At 38.5% G+C, this 15,518-nt stretch overlaps 1 protein-coding gene across 1 annotated transcript in view; it reads left to right on the forward strand.

The window, feature by feature from the left end:
* The first annotated feature begins 7,396 nt into the window (after positions 1-7,396).
* hsf2 (heat shock transcription factor 2) overlaps positions 7,397-15,518 on the forward strand; it is a 32,792-nt gene continuing 24,670 nt past the window's right edge. The window contains exon 1 of the mRNA XM_039747667.1: positions 7,397-7,617. Coding sequence (XP_039603601.1) covers positions 7,525-7,617 — 93 coding nt within the window. The 5' untranslated portion in view covers positions 7,397-7,524. The remainder of the gene's footprint in view (positions 7,618-15,518) is intronic.

Raw genomic sequence — 15,518 nt, forward strand, 5'->3', positions numbered from 1 at the left:
TATTGTGAACGTGAAAACAGACTCTGCAAAGTGATCTAAATTAATCACAAATACAAAACATAAAATAACTGATAACAAAAGTATTTACCTCCTTCAAGCCAGCATTTAGTAGATGCACCTTTGGCAGCCATGACAGCCTTAAGTCTGTGTGGACAGATCTCTATCAGCTTTGTACTTCTGGATACTGCAAAATTTCCCCATTCTTAATTGCAAAACGACTTAAACTATGTCAGGTTGCATGGTGATTTTTGAGTGAACAGTTCAGTTACAAATTATCAATTGGATTTAGGTCTGGACTCCGACTCAGCCACTCCATGACCATGATGTTGTTCTTTTTATGGTATTCGTGAGTAGCTTTACCTTTATGCTTGGGGTTGATGTCTTGCTGGAAAAAAAAATCTTCCCAAGGCACTGGTTTCTTGCAGACTGCATCAGCTTTACCTCTAAGATTTCCTTTTATTTTACTGTGTTCGTTTTACCCTCTACCCTTGCAAGCCTTCTGTGGGGCTGCTGCAGAAGAGTAGCATCCCCACATCCCACAGTACAGTGCTGCCACCACCATTCTTCATGGGTGTGGGGTGGGGGGGAGTGTTCTTGATAATATATAGTGTTTGGCTTATGTCAGATATGGAGTTTAGTCCAATGGCCAAAAAGTTCTGGTTTGTTCTCATTAAACCATATGACTTTCTTCCAGCAGTATTCAGAGTCACCCGATTGCTTTCTGACAAACCCTACCTGAGATGTCATTCACATTTATTTTAATACTGGCTTTTTCTTTGACACTCTCCCTTAAAACCTTGACTGGTAAAACACCTGGGAAACAATTGTTGTCTATACAGTCTCTCTAATCTCAAGCACTGTTGCTTGTAACTCTGTCAGAGTTAACATAGGTCTGTTGGTGGTTTCCCTCAGTAGTCTTTTTTTATACAATCACTAGTGGACAACCTGCTGTAGACATATTTATAGCTGTGCCATATTTTTTCCATTTCTTAATGATTGCTTTAACTGGACTGCAAATGATATTCAATGACTTCATATTTTTTCTTGTATCCATCCTCTGACTTGTGCTTTTCAATCACCTTTATCACAGAGTTCCTTGGAGTTCCTTACATTAGGTCAGGATACTGACTCATCACAATTTGGCTGTAGCAGATAAGTTTTATTTGTACTACGATTAGTTAAAAGCCTTTGGCTACAGACAGGTGATCTCCATTTACGTAATGTTGTGACTTCTAAAACTAACTGGCTGCATCAGTGATGATTTGGGTGTATCATATTAAAGGGGGTGAATACTTATGTAATCAATAATTTTGGTTTATATTTGCAATTCATTTAGAAATTTTACATAGATCTATTTTCACTTTGACATTAAAGAATCATTTTCTGTTGATAGATGTCAAAAAAACATTTAAATCCAATGTGATTCAATGTTGTATAACAATAAAAATGTGAACATTTTCAAACGGGTAAATCATTTTTATAAGCACTGTAAATAAATAATTATGGAATAAACAAAACCAAAACATAATACACAAAATATTTACAAAACAAGAAAAACATTGAATTAACCAAAAAAATAATAGTAATAACTTGTAATAAACTGAAACAACAAGAGCCCAAGTTGGATCTTCAGTTCAAAAGCTTAATCCCATTTCAACGCATTTCTTGTTCATGTTCATGCTCTGGTTTTTCAAGTATTTATCTAATATACAGTATACAGTATGCGGATACATCAATTGATGCTTCTGAGCACATCATCAGTGATGTGACCTGGGGTTATAAAGTGTTTTGGATCTTCTGACATAAGACACCCTTACCCAGATCATTCAGACATGGTTGATAAGGTCATGGCTTGTGCTCAAGTGGCACTTGTGTCTCCCTATAGACATCCTCACCTGATGCAGAGATATTTTGAGACCTTTTCTGCTGCCTCTGTGATGTTCTTGATGGCACTTCTCTTCAAGTCAAATGTACAGTAGGCTCTAAAGAGTGATTGCCTTCTGCATCATGCCTTGATGGGCATAAACCTTGCTTTCCAATCCTGTTTATGGCAATCCAGTACAAGATCTTCATACTTGGCCCTCTTTCTCTTGTGTGTTTTCTCCAGTCAGTTCCCCATCATCTCCAAATAAATGATGCTCTTTGTTGCTTCTGAGTCATGTTGGATGTCTGGCCACATGGAAATTGAGGCAATGTGTCATGGAAATTCCACTCGCTTCTCTAAATCCACAAAGAGGTGCCAATCCTAAACTGTTGCCTGAATTGCCTCTGGCTTTTTATTTCTTCCTCACAGTTGCCCTCCAGCCCTTACAAAACTGTACATGTTTATTTATGCAGTTAGACATGATCTTTGTCTCCTTTTAATTCCCATGCATATACTGTACAGTAGCTTCTTAAGTGGATTTCAGCACCTGGTTATGGAGCCAGGAATACTGGCTTGGCTTCAGACTTTAGGTAGCAGTTTAAGATGTTCTTCAATCTCCCTCTGCTGGGGCATAGTAGATAAGGTGGAAAGTCCACTTTACCACAGCTAAAGAGATTAGAAGGAATGAACAAGATGTCATACACAGGATGCACCAGGAACTTCAAGCACACTGGCTCTACCTTTCATAAGTCAAACCATGTTACTTTTTGGTCCACAATATGCTCTCACCTTGTCCTTGCTGTTTCATACCAACAGCTCTGTAGGAGCTCTCTTCCTTCATTGCAGACCTCATTTCTTCCTGCACCATTCTGTACCTCTTTCTCCTTGTGATGAATCATACTGAGAGGTTGCAATCAATTCAAGGTTGGTTCTCCCCTATATTACTGATTACCTAGGCTTGACCAAAATCCTAGTCTGCCTCACATTAGGACCTATAGACTGCATGTATCTCTTGCCTGAGCCACCTTAAACTACTGTTGAGCTTGGTGTTACTCCCATATTAGGTGACACTGCTGAGGCTTCTGGACAATCCAACCCACCTCTTGATATAGCTGCTGCAGCACTTCTCCAAGGACACTACAATAGAGATGGGTACATCATAGACAAGCAGCAACCATAGTATCATTGGCAGGATTCCTGGCTGGTACATCTATACATTAAACATTCAGGGAAGCCCTGACTGGTCAACTACTTTTAGCCAGCACTCCAACTTTTGGCAGGCTCCTAAATTGATATTGTATATTTCAGGCCAATATTGAACAGCTTGCCAAGGCTCTTCACTGGCTATTCTGAGATTGTGTGGATTTTCATGGCCTCAGTACTGATGCAAAACCTATCCATGACCTAGTCCCTCTTCAGCACCAGTGATCTTGATTGGCTGGAAGTGCATCCTTTCCTATTGTATGTTTCTCTAACTCTTGCAGAGTCCATCTGCATCCTGGTATTCACTCGGTAGTGACTGTAAGGTCACCCATAAAGGCCCTGATTAAAAGTTGATGTAGCCCTGTCTTTGAACAAAGGCCCCGATACTCCCATTAAACAGACTTGGCAATCATGTTCATGGCAAAGATGAAGAGGATCAGAGAGATGGAACAACCTGTAATGATCACCACTGTACATGAGACACCAAAACACTCCCCAAAAACCTTTTGTATTGAGGTGTCCATGTATCCATTGTTACAGAGGAAGCTGGCCAGTTACCTTACTACAGTACTGAAGAAAATCCTTCCTTCCATACTCAACAAGGAGATAAACCTAAACTGGCAATATTCTTAGACTTTTCTTCCATTGGTATTCAGATTCCCTCCAGTGTTGGTCCACCATTCCTCTCCTCCAGATCCCTCTCTGAATCTTCCACAGCCACTTAAGCAGCATGCGGCAATGCTTATAGACTTTATATGAGATTTGGTCCAGCTGAGTCTATTAGGATATTCAACTGCCCCTGCTTCTGCTACTTCTTTGGGTCACTACCTGTAATTCTTAACATTCAGGTATTTCCTACTTGGTGCAAACCATTTTCCCACTTTATTTTTGTCCCAGCTGTTGTTTGGTAAAGCTAAAGTGGTTGGCTATAAAGGATGCCAGTTTCCTGTCTCTTTTCTTCTGCCTTCTCCTATATCATTTAAATCTGTGCAGGGTGATCAGCTTTCTCCTCAAGCTGTTCTGCAGCTCATCTAAGGGTTGGTGTTGTTCCTCGTTGGCATCCCTGGACTGCTTCTCAAGAGATCTTAGCTGCTGCTTGATCTTGTGGAGTTTTGCTGCTGTCTCATTCATTACATATGGAGTGTCCTGGCTGCTCTATTATCAGCTTTGCCAAATCTATCCACTGCACAGCTGACAATGAATGTTGTCATTTTCTGCAGTCTTCAGTCCAGATCTCTCTTCACTGTTGCTTCTATGATTCTATCCACATCTTTGTTAAACTGATGCCAGGTTACTGTCTTACAGGGTTGTTGCCACTTGACTCAGTCCTTCACTGAAGATCTACTAGGAGTGGCTTGATAGATCACATGGAAACTATGTGCGTTTGGGTTCTTCCAGACATAGTTTCTGCTCCTATGGTACCTGTGCATTGTGCCACTATCTCATCTTCCAAGCTCTTCTTCTGGGTCTTGTGGATTTTTAAACCTCTGCTGTTGTTAAAGACCTTTCCACATCTACATCCTCATAATAGATTGACATTAGTCATTTGCCTTTGATCCATCCTATTTGGGTGCTCATCTTCTCCCCCTCTTGGGCACCCCAGGGGTATTTCTCCATGGGTTGATCTGTAGCTACTTGTGGGATTCCTCTTCAAAGAGAAAATGTCTTGGGCTGCTAATCCACAATCCCCTCATTGCCACGTGGCAGTCACAGGATTACCTTCTAAGTGATATGCAGGTACAGCTCTCAAAGCTCCTAAGCACATCATCAGTGATGTTGCTTTGGATCATCAGGTGTTTTGAACCTTTCAACATAGGACACCCTAACCAAGGCAACCCAGCCATGGTTAGTGTTTTAGCAAAAAAATGTGTGCTTTTGCACACTGTGAGCAAGTGGATTATGCGACTCAGGTAAATGAAGCCTGTTGCAAACTTTGTGATTTCCACTAAAAGTGTTTCTTGGCCATCTTTATAAACAACAAGGGGTAAGCAATATAAATAATATCAATAATGGGTGGAAAGTTCCTTTAATTGGATTTACAAATTACAATGTATGAATTACAAGTCAATCAGACCTAATGCCACATTTTATTTAAATCAAATCCAACATCGGCTTCCCTACCCATTTTTAGAAAGCAACAGTTTGAAGATTTACTGTAAAGTAAACAGTTAAATATATTTACACATGCTAGGGTTTAGCTGAGGTTTGGCATGCCACATTTATAATGATAACATTAATAAATGTCTGACAAGTTCTGAAGATGTTTTGAACAGTTTCTCGAAACGTTAATATGCATAAGATTTTAAAACTCGCTCAGGGACATGCACAAAGAGGTGGCAACAGTGACTCAAACTCCAGCCCCATTCCCCTGGCTGGTCCAAGTGCTCTGTTCTCTCATTTGGAATTCGTCCCTGCTTTTTGCTGTTGGAAACAAAGAGAAAGCAACAAAAAGTAATGGGCCTCGTTAAAGCTAGGTAGGCCACTCTTTACTAACCCACAGGTAAATTAAGAGTGGTCTTTAAAAGGGACATCACTACACTAGGTACTTTATTTTGTTGTTTAACACAAACAGAATTCCCAGCACACAAGTGAAGCTTCAGCTTACCTATTGGCTGTACACAGACATCAAGCTTTAAAAAAATTATCCACACTTTAAATAATTCAACATAATTATGACTGTTTACTGGTCTGCATGCCTTTGTGCACATAATTTTTATTCAGTTCCACAAGGAAACCACAAACTGTTAATATTAAATGTACCTGATTGGCCATTATTGTACATTATTCATTGAACCACTCTTTTTGCTGTTTGGACTCTTTGAAGCAGAGGCTTAGTGGATTCGTATTCTGTAAAAAAACAGCTGCTATACTTGTTTAATTAAGATTACTATATTGCTGATGTTTGTAATTTATAAAACTATACATTTTCTAAAGTGTAAATAATTCCAAATTTATTATTTATAACACAAATACATCTATTAATATTATTTTTTATTTTAGACATGATGAGATTTACAATTTTGAGTTTTTACATGTGTATGCTTGATGTGTTGGTGTGTGGGTGTGTGTGTGTGTGTGTGTGTGTCCTGCGGTGGGCTGGCGCCCTGCCCGGGACTTGTTCCTGCCTTGCGTCCTGTACTGGCTGGGATTGGCTCCAGAAGATCCCTGTGACCCTGTGTTAGGATATAGCAGGTTGGATAATGGATGGATGGATGTATATTACAATGAGGTTTTTATTGTTTTTGTTTAGGAAAGAGAGAATGAACCTAGGTGCTTAAGTGACTGTGGATAAAGATGCAAAGGAAGGTGAATAAACGTTAAGCTGCTTAAAAAAATTAAAGCATTTTTGTGGTCAGAATTTCAATATTTCTGGTCCTTGATTAAAAACACTTCAGATACTCCACCTCCATCACAAATCCACAGGGCTGCTGAGCTCACCCCTACAGTCCTAAAAGAAAAGCAACGTGGCAGGCAGTTCTTTAAAGGTTTACAGCTGGTTGTTTGATAAAGTTCCAGCTGACATTCTGAGAATGGATTAACTTGCAATTTTAACATTACGGTAGCCTAGATGTAACCATCAGATGAAATAATGTTAAATTTCTCGGCTGGAGAGTGTCTGTTTCACTCTCTGCCTATTAAAAGGTGGCGAGGTGGTAACAACTGGAGAGGGTCGTGATCGGACAAAAGTGCACATTCTAAAGAATTGATCACTGTTAAAACATGAAAAACTTGCACAGTCGACTTAAACACATGAAACACTACATGAGTAAAATATGTCAGTAAAATTAATGAAAAACGTTTACACTTTTTTTGAAATTCTATACGAACGTCCTGTAATACAAAAAAATGCCGACGCATTCCCAGACTGCATTATCTGCACTCAGAGTTGCCCATGATTATCCACTTAATGTGAAACCACACCAACCGCTTTCAAATGCCTTATTTGTGTGAATTAATGAACGTACCCATTTCACTATTCAAAGAGAATAACGTTTACTTTCGGTTGCCATGGCAACGGTTTTCACCTAAAGCACTTAATTTGATCCTCCTGTGACATAATTAGTGGTATTTAGCAACACTTATCGGTTAAAGGCATTTCCAAAACTTTCATACTTTTCACATTTTTGCTACTTTATCATATTGTACACAGAGTATTTTTTATGCGTGGGCAGTGGCCGGTGACGCAATTGTTGCTCTGCTCCAATCAGAAACGACAGGCCTATACAACGGCACGTTTAGGCTTCAGTCGCTTCGCTCCGACTGCGCTTTGCTGCTTCAACACGTGAGCTTTTGTTACATAAACAGAACGCGCCGCCAATCAGTGCTCGCGATGGCGCGAGTGACGACAAACAACGGGGAGGGTACTGGAGCGCATTGTTGAGCTGTGGGCACTTGCCGGTTGTGGCTGTGAGGGTTATTGTTTGAAGATTGCGTTTTTGTGATTTTTTCCCCTCAGAATGAAGCAAAATTCAAACGTCCCAGCATTCTTAACCAAGCTATGGACCCTTGTGGAAGATGCGGATACTAACGAGTTTATCTGTTGGAATCAGGTAAATATGTATTCCTCTCGCGACGCATGCGTTGGAGACGATCAACTCCCTGTCCTGTATTGGCTGACATTGAAAGGCCGATGCATATGTTAGCTTAGTAGGGATCATTTGTTTAAAGTGATATGTATTAAAAACTAAATATGCGTTTTATAGCATGTTGAATCTTTGACTTGTAAAGTTTGCTGCAAAGGGTTTTACGGTTAGTATTGCGTCCCAACACATTCAATGGCCGCTTAATTTAAAACAAAGTCGATTTGCTTTACGGCTATGTATGTATATATGTATGAGAGGATTTTCCCCCCAAGTGAGCTGACGTTTTCTACAGGACTTGTTTTCATTCTAAAATGGACATTAATCTGGGAAGTCGGCTGCAGACCTGTCTACTTTTGTTAATCAGTGTTAATTTTCAAGTACACGAAGGGGCGGGTAGTAAAAAGCCCTTTAACTCCTCCTTTATTGCTGCCATCGGAAACTGAAAACTCGTTATTGGTAACCGTGTTGGCGTTCAACGTTCGCCGCGAATACGGGAGGCCTAAAAATGCTAAAAATGATGCTGGGTTCCATCTATATGGAATAGTGAAGTATCGAGGAGGCCTATTTTGTGTGAGATTTGTGGCCTAACCCTTAGAAAATGATGTCGATCTCCCGTGGCCAAGTAAAATTTGATAACACACCACGTTTACAAGTGGTGATGGTTACAAGGCTTAAGCAACCATGTGATGTAAAATGAGTTGTGATTTGTTATTCTCCCAACACAAAAAGGTTTGTTAGGCTTTGAAATCTGAAAAGTGCGAGATGTATTGATAATGTACAGGTAGCCCACAACCCCCCTTGGGGTTTTTTTTTTTTTCCATTCCCTCTTCCCAATTACTCTCATTTTTAAAGGATAATTCAGATTTTTTTGAGATCGACTTAAGTTTTTAACGTCCAGGTGTACTGTTATTTGGATGAGACTTGATTTATTAATTACTGCTGTATTTGCTTAAAAACTCCATGAGCAACTTGCAATTCTGACTGTTAGTGCACAAATTTATATGTGATACAAAGTAATATTTTGGGGACTGCAATACTGTACTCCGAGCAGAAATGACACCAAAAAAGCAACTGTCTTTCAGTCTCTTGCAGGCATTACTGCTTGACACCTATGACACACACTGCCAATTAATTTAGCAATATGCAGTTCGGGGTGATATATCATTCCTGCAGAAGAATGAGATGAGGACATTGATGAACATTGGCATAAAGCAAAAGGTCACATCTCCAGATGTTGTGGTTCAGAGCATCCCAAAGTTGCTCTTTGTGGTTAAGGTCAGGAAAGAAAGCAGGCTAAGATAGCACATCCACACTGGTATACGTTCTGGCACCTGTGACCACATCAGCTGTATGTGATTTGAAATTATCCTGCTCTAATACCTGAACACATAGCGGTTATGACTTTAATGCCACTGATGTGTCACCTTGCACCAAGGCCAATTGCATGGTAACCTGTCCATCACTTTCATGGACATCTCACTAACATGGACATTGTGGCCATCTGTGTGTGGCCATCTGTGATTTAAAGTTGCAGTAAAGACAGTTTCTCGGATGGATCAGTAAGCTTTATGGGCCCTTTGGATCTTGGATAGCAATCTGCTCTGCCAGTCTACTGAAGCAAGCCTGCCTGCCTGCAGTGTGCCAGTGTCCTTCCTTTTTTGTTCTGGTGGCATTCGGGGTATTTTGGAATGAACAAATACTACAATGTGACATTGCTGTTGTTGTGCCCTTAGTTTGGAATTAAGCTTTTTTTTTTTTTTTAATATAAAGGTGACTGAATCCAGCATTGTTTCATCTGGATGCACCTAATAATTATCATTTCAGAAAATGGTTTGCTTTGAAGTGACAAAGCTTTTGGTGGTACAATTTGTGATGTGAATTTTGAATGTACAGTATGTTTATGACAACAAAATTCACTTTAAACGGCAGCTTATTTTAAAGCATGGAATGACCAGTACTGCTGCTTTCTCATCAAATTCTGGATCAATTGGCCAAAATCGATCATCACTTTTTTGTATTTACAAAATTGTGATTTATCTATCCACCAAAAAAACCTTTAATCTGTTTACAACATTTAATTCACAATAATGCAAGGTAACTGTATACTTGTTTCATGTGTGTTATGAGTTTTAGTTTTAGTTTTGAGTCTTCACAGCAGTCATTCACTGTATGTATGTATGTATGTATGTAACATTTTTATAGGATTAAGATCTCTTGAGCTAGTTCTTGGACAGATATTTTGCCATTTTCTTGTATAAGTTGATTAATGGCTGTTCTGTGCCAGAGATGGCAAAGCCAGCCCAGGACATGATACTGCCACCACCAAGTTTCCCAATTGGGCTAAGCCTCTTATGCTAGAATGCATTGTTTGCTTATTGACAAACATCAAATTTCTCATTTTAGCCATAAAGTTCTATTTTGGACTCCTCTGTCCACATAACATTCTTCCAGTATATTTGTGGCTTCTTCACATGGTGTTCAACAAACATTAGATGAGGGGTAATCTTTTTCTTGAAAAGTAGCGGCTTTGTCCTTGCAGTGCTCTCATGCATACTGTTGTTGTTCAGCATTCTTCTAATGATGGATTCATGAACAGTGACATTAGCCAAGGCAAGAGAGGCCTTTAGATCCTTCAACATTATCCTGGGGATCTTTGTGACCTTCTGCAATATTGAATGTCTTGCTTCTGAGGGAGGACAACAATGGTGTTTAATTTTCTACATGATCTGCCTACAGTAAGTTGATGTAATCATGCAGACTTTCTGTAATCCTTGTAATTGGTTGAAACAAATTAATTAACATAAGCACTGCAGGATGCCCCTTAATTTTTTGCTTGGTCTGTGTCACGTGTGGTTTTCTCCTTGGCCATATTTTTCATATGGCCATCTAATTACAGTAAAGATAAGAACACATTGCATACTTTCAGTTTGTGACTAATCTACCTGCTGCCATGAGTGCGGACAGGCTTTGCCACATCACTCTGGTATAGCTTGGTTCCTTCTGCCCTCTCCATTTCTTTGGTGTCTTCAAATACAAATAGTAAAGAGTGCAGAAAATACTGCTAAATTTCTCAAAACAAAGTTACCCTGAAAATGCTTTCAGGCAGAGTTCCAGCCTATAATTAAGACAATGAATGCCTTGGTCAGCTACCTTTCTGCAATTGAACAACCAGTCTAAGACCTTTGTCCAAAATTGACAAAATACTCCATCTGATATGAAACCCACCAGTCTCTCATCTTGGCAAATCCCATTTCCTGAAATATGTTAGCCAGAGATGCCTGCAAACAATTAACTGTGCCATGAGAAATATCTTTAAGGGCTAGTATCCAGTTCTCGGTGCAGCCACTTTGTACATTTACAAAGGCAACATACAATTGTTCTTTTTCTATAACCGCAGAATCAGTGGCACTGTCGATGAGAAATGTAGGAAATGGGGTGTTTCACAAGTTGTGTTTTAGTTCCTCCTTGAACATATGACAAGCTGTCATAGTTCAGCAGCCCCAATGAGAGAGATACAGTGGTGTGAAAAACTATTTGCCCCCTTCCTGATTTCTTATTCTTTTGCATGTTTGTCACACAAAATGTTTCTGATCATCAAACACATTTAACCATTAGTCAAATATAACACAAGTAAACACAAAATGCAGTTTTTAAATGATGGTTTTATTATTTAGGGAGAAAAGAAATCCAAACCTACATGGCCCTGTGTGAAAAAGTAATTGCCCCCTGAACCTAATAACTGGTTGGGCCACCCTTAGCAGCAATAACTGCAATCAAGCGTTTGATAACTTGCAATGAGTCTTTTACAGCTCTGGATGAAATTTGGCCCACTCATCTTTGCAGAATTGTTGTAATTCAGCTTTATTTGAGGGTTTTCTAGCATGAACCGCTTTTTTAAGGTCATGCCATAGCATCTCAATTGGATTCAGGTCAGGACTTTGACTAGGCCACTCCAAAGTCTTCATTTTGTTTTTTTTTGTTTTTTTTTTTTAAATGAAGCCACATTATGATAACCCTTTTGTCCATAACTACAAACTTAAAATGGGGTCTCTCCTATTTGGTTCCTCCAGAGAGAGAGATGGGGTCTCTTCTATTTGGTTCCTCCAGAGAGAGAGAGACAATCTGAATGCCTTTGGTTGAGATGTTTACCTCTACACTCAGTTGTGTATAGTTAATTCAGACTATCTAGCCTTTTTTTTTTTTTTTTTTTTCTTTCCCTCTCAACATCCACATGAGTTTTGGGTCATTCCCTACCAAAGATGTAAGAGTATTGCCTTGTAATTTGACCCTCATGAGTGTTTCATAAAATCTTAAGAAAACCTCACCCAGAAAATAAATACAAGGAATGGCGCCTGATTGCATGATAAGTACATTTGGGAGAAAAAAATCCAAATGCTATCCACAAATTAAAAAAAAAAATATGTTCTCAAACCAACAACAGTGCTGTTGGCAGTATCATTGTTGGCTGTGCATTAACTTCTCAAAAGGTTCTTAGCTGGAGGTGTTTTACCTGTTTTCTGCTGATTGTCCAAATCATGTTAGTTTTGAACAGTCTAAGGCGCCTAATACAGACTATGCTCTGACTAATAAATGCATAAGAAAGTCCCCAAAATTCCTATTTAAACATCAACGGCCTTGTAGGCTATTTTTTTTTTTTTTGCACAATTGGTGTCAAAATGTGTAAGTTATCTGAGGAAATTACAGGGATTTGCCCTCCTGTAAGTCGAGATGGAAGAAAGAAATAAAGACAGTACATAAAATTGATCAAGATCATTGCTAGGTACTTTCCCATCACAGGAACTTTTTTAGGAACCTGGGACTTTTTAGAAACTCCGGAACTTTCGTAGTACAGCGATACCTTGAGATACGAGTTTAATTCATTCCGTGACTGAGCTCGTAAGTCAAAATGCTTGTATCTCAAATCAGTTTTCCTCATTGAAATTAATTGAAATGAGATTAATTCATGCCAGCCCCCAAAAAACCACCCTATTTTTTTGTTAAATGTTTTCAACATAAGAAAAATGTATTTATAATAAACAAATATTGTATACAAACAAAATAAAACCTAATACAGTACATAAAAGAGAATCTAAAGAAATAAACGGATGTTGGCAAAGCCGATTAGCGTATTGTAATGTTTTTTTTCTTCACTTTTGCTTAACTTAATTTTCTTCTTCACTATTTTTTTTTCTTTTTTGTCATGCTTTTGTCACTTTCATTCACAGGCAGGTGTTATTAAATAATAGAAACCTATCCAAGGAGATTTGTGTAGTCCTCCCGTTTAGAATGTTTCTGAAATGAGTTAGGCAAGTGTCATTAAATAGCGCCGCTGCACCATCAGTTGCAACTTTTTCAGGGTTTCTTTTCAATAAAGTCAAGTGTTAGGCAAGTGTCATTAAATAGTGCCGCTGCATGATCAGTTGTAACTTTTTCAGGGTGTTTCTTTTCTTTAAAGTTCTAAACTTTTCCCACATTGCAAACACTTCCTTTATCTCACTTTAAGAGAACTTCCTCCACGATACCGATCTCCTGCAGAACCGCCGTATGTTGCTGCGTCTGTAGTTCCGTTAACTCCTCATCGTCGGTTCCCCGGAATATGCGGCGACAAGCTTTTTGATGGCTCGTATTTCGAATTTTGGCTCGTAACTCAAGGCAAAAAATCAACCTAGTGACCGCTCATATCTCAAAAAAATCGTACGTTGGGGCACTCGTATTTCAAGGTAACACTGTATTTCCATTGCAGGAACTGTTTTTGTTTGCTCCTCCAGTATGTATACATTTTGTTTAACTAGGAGCTGTTGTAGGTGGAGCTTGGGTAGTGAATTGTTCTGCATGGTTAACCACAAGTACTGGGCGCAGTCTTACAAATCTGTTAATGGTTTTGATTTTGGAGAGTTATTTGATGAAGACTTCACTCTGCATCACACTTAATAGCCACCTCCATGGTGTGCTGCACAATGCACTGCAAAAAGCAATAAGGGGGGGGTGTCTCCAGTGAACTTCTGAACACACTGTCTTATCGCACCCTATCACTTTTCATGTAACATAATTTGCATAAAGGTTACAGATCCTGTTGTGCAGTGGGAAGATAATACACAAAGTTCACCTACTTTTTACAGTTTACACTGTAAATGCTTATATTATTCAACATATACAAGAAGAATACAATAATTTGTGTATTAGTTAAACCAGACTCTGTGTTCATGATTGTAACATGGAAGAAGGTAGGACAGTATTTTAAGACTAGTTTATACATAGTTATTCCCAAAGGGTTCACACACTATTTTTGTTTTTTTTGTGGCGCTGTAGCTTGCATATTGTCCTGAGGATACAGAATGAATCACTTGTTCCCAAATAGTCCTCAAGATATTTACATGATTTTTTTAAGTTCACATTCGAGAAATGGCTGCTAAGTAGTAAATAGTTTTTTTACAGCTCTATAAATTGGTGCATTCTTTAATTAAGGATTTGTGGGAATGATGGGTGTGGCCTGTCCAATTTTTAAACATCTGGATGCTTCAACACTTGAGAGAGTATGTCTTGGATGGAAAAATGGCATGACACTAAGGGTGTATTAGAGACTTCCCCAGTACAATAGTAGTGGCAATTGACATTTTGTGCATTGTACTTTATTTATTTATTTATTGGTATATTTAGTATCTGTAAGGTTTAAAGAAATGGTTTACTCCAAAATAACTTGTGTCTGTTACTTACACTGTTTTTGTAGAAGATGGCCAAGAAAAATGTTTAATTGTGTTTTTAATGGAGTATATATAATGCCAAATTCCTGATATGGGTTCATCAGTATACATGTCAACAAAGTGAAAAGTAAAACAAAAGGGAGGTGCATTTAATATGGTTATTTGAATTAACTGCTGCTAACTAGAAATTTTAATATTTTTAACAGTAAAAATGTCTTTAAAGATACAGACTAACATTCTCAAACCCTCTTAATCTAGTTCAGGTGGTAGCATTTGGAGCAAGGAAGGAAATATAGGGTACATGTGGCTGCTGGAAAACCTGGAAAGTCTTGGAAAAATTAACAAGCAAAATCCAGTACTGAAAATTCCTTATTTTATGGTTTACTGGTATACCTATAGATATGAAGTAGCTTTTTGCCTGCACATTGAGTTATTAGTCTTGAGTTAGTGTTAAGTGGTGAATAGTTAGCAGGGTAAATTATCTGGTGTATATTAAACTTGTCACTGTGATTTATCAAGCAGTCAGAATAATAGTAATGTGTGCAGTTAACTAGAAATGGTTAGAAAATGCTGACTAAAAAGACTGGCTTCAAGACAAATCAAATAAGCATATGGCTAGGTGCTATTACTATATAAAGATATTTGTTTGTGGAATATGGGCGAGTCTGCTTTGAAAAGCCATATGTAAGAAAGTAAACATTGTGAACTGCAAAAGAGCAAAGAAGCCAATTAATCTGCTAACAATTTTCTTGGATGTTTTGCTTAGCTATTGTCGCATTTGACCACCACACTAGTGAGCTGTCGGATGCCAGTTGGTTAGCCAGCTGTAGTACTTGTGAGAGTTAGTTGGACTAGTTATACCTTTAGTATATTGCCTTCTTTGTCTTCATATGTGACTGAAAGTGAATATCAAAAGTCTGAAATCCTCTTGTTGCTAAATGTGATGGACCAGCATTAATCATACAAGCCATGTCAAAGATGTGAATACCCCTTTTCAGGAAATGTTTCCTGATAGTGAGATTGTGAGTCATAATGATGCCCATTCCAAGGTATACCTTGTACTCTTCATCCATAGCAACTTATTTCAAGTATGGCAAAATTGTATTTTTTTATGTATTTTCATAAAAGGTATCTGGTTGCTAGCACTACAACACCGTAAAGTTTCTG

This window comes from Polypterus senegalus, chromosome 3 (assembly GCF_016835505.1).
Source record: "Polypterus senegalus isolate Bchr_013 chromosome 3, ASM1683550v1, whole genome shotgun sequence".
NCBI classification, from domain to species: domain Eukaryota; kingdom Metazoa; phylum Chordata; class Cladistia; order Polypteriformes; family Polypteridae; genus Polypterus; species Polypterus senegalus.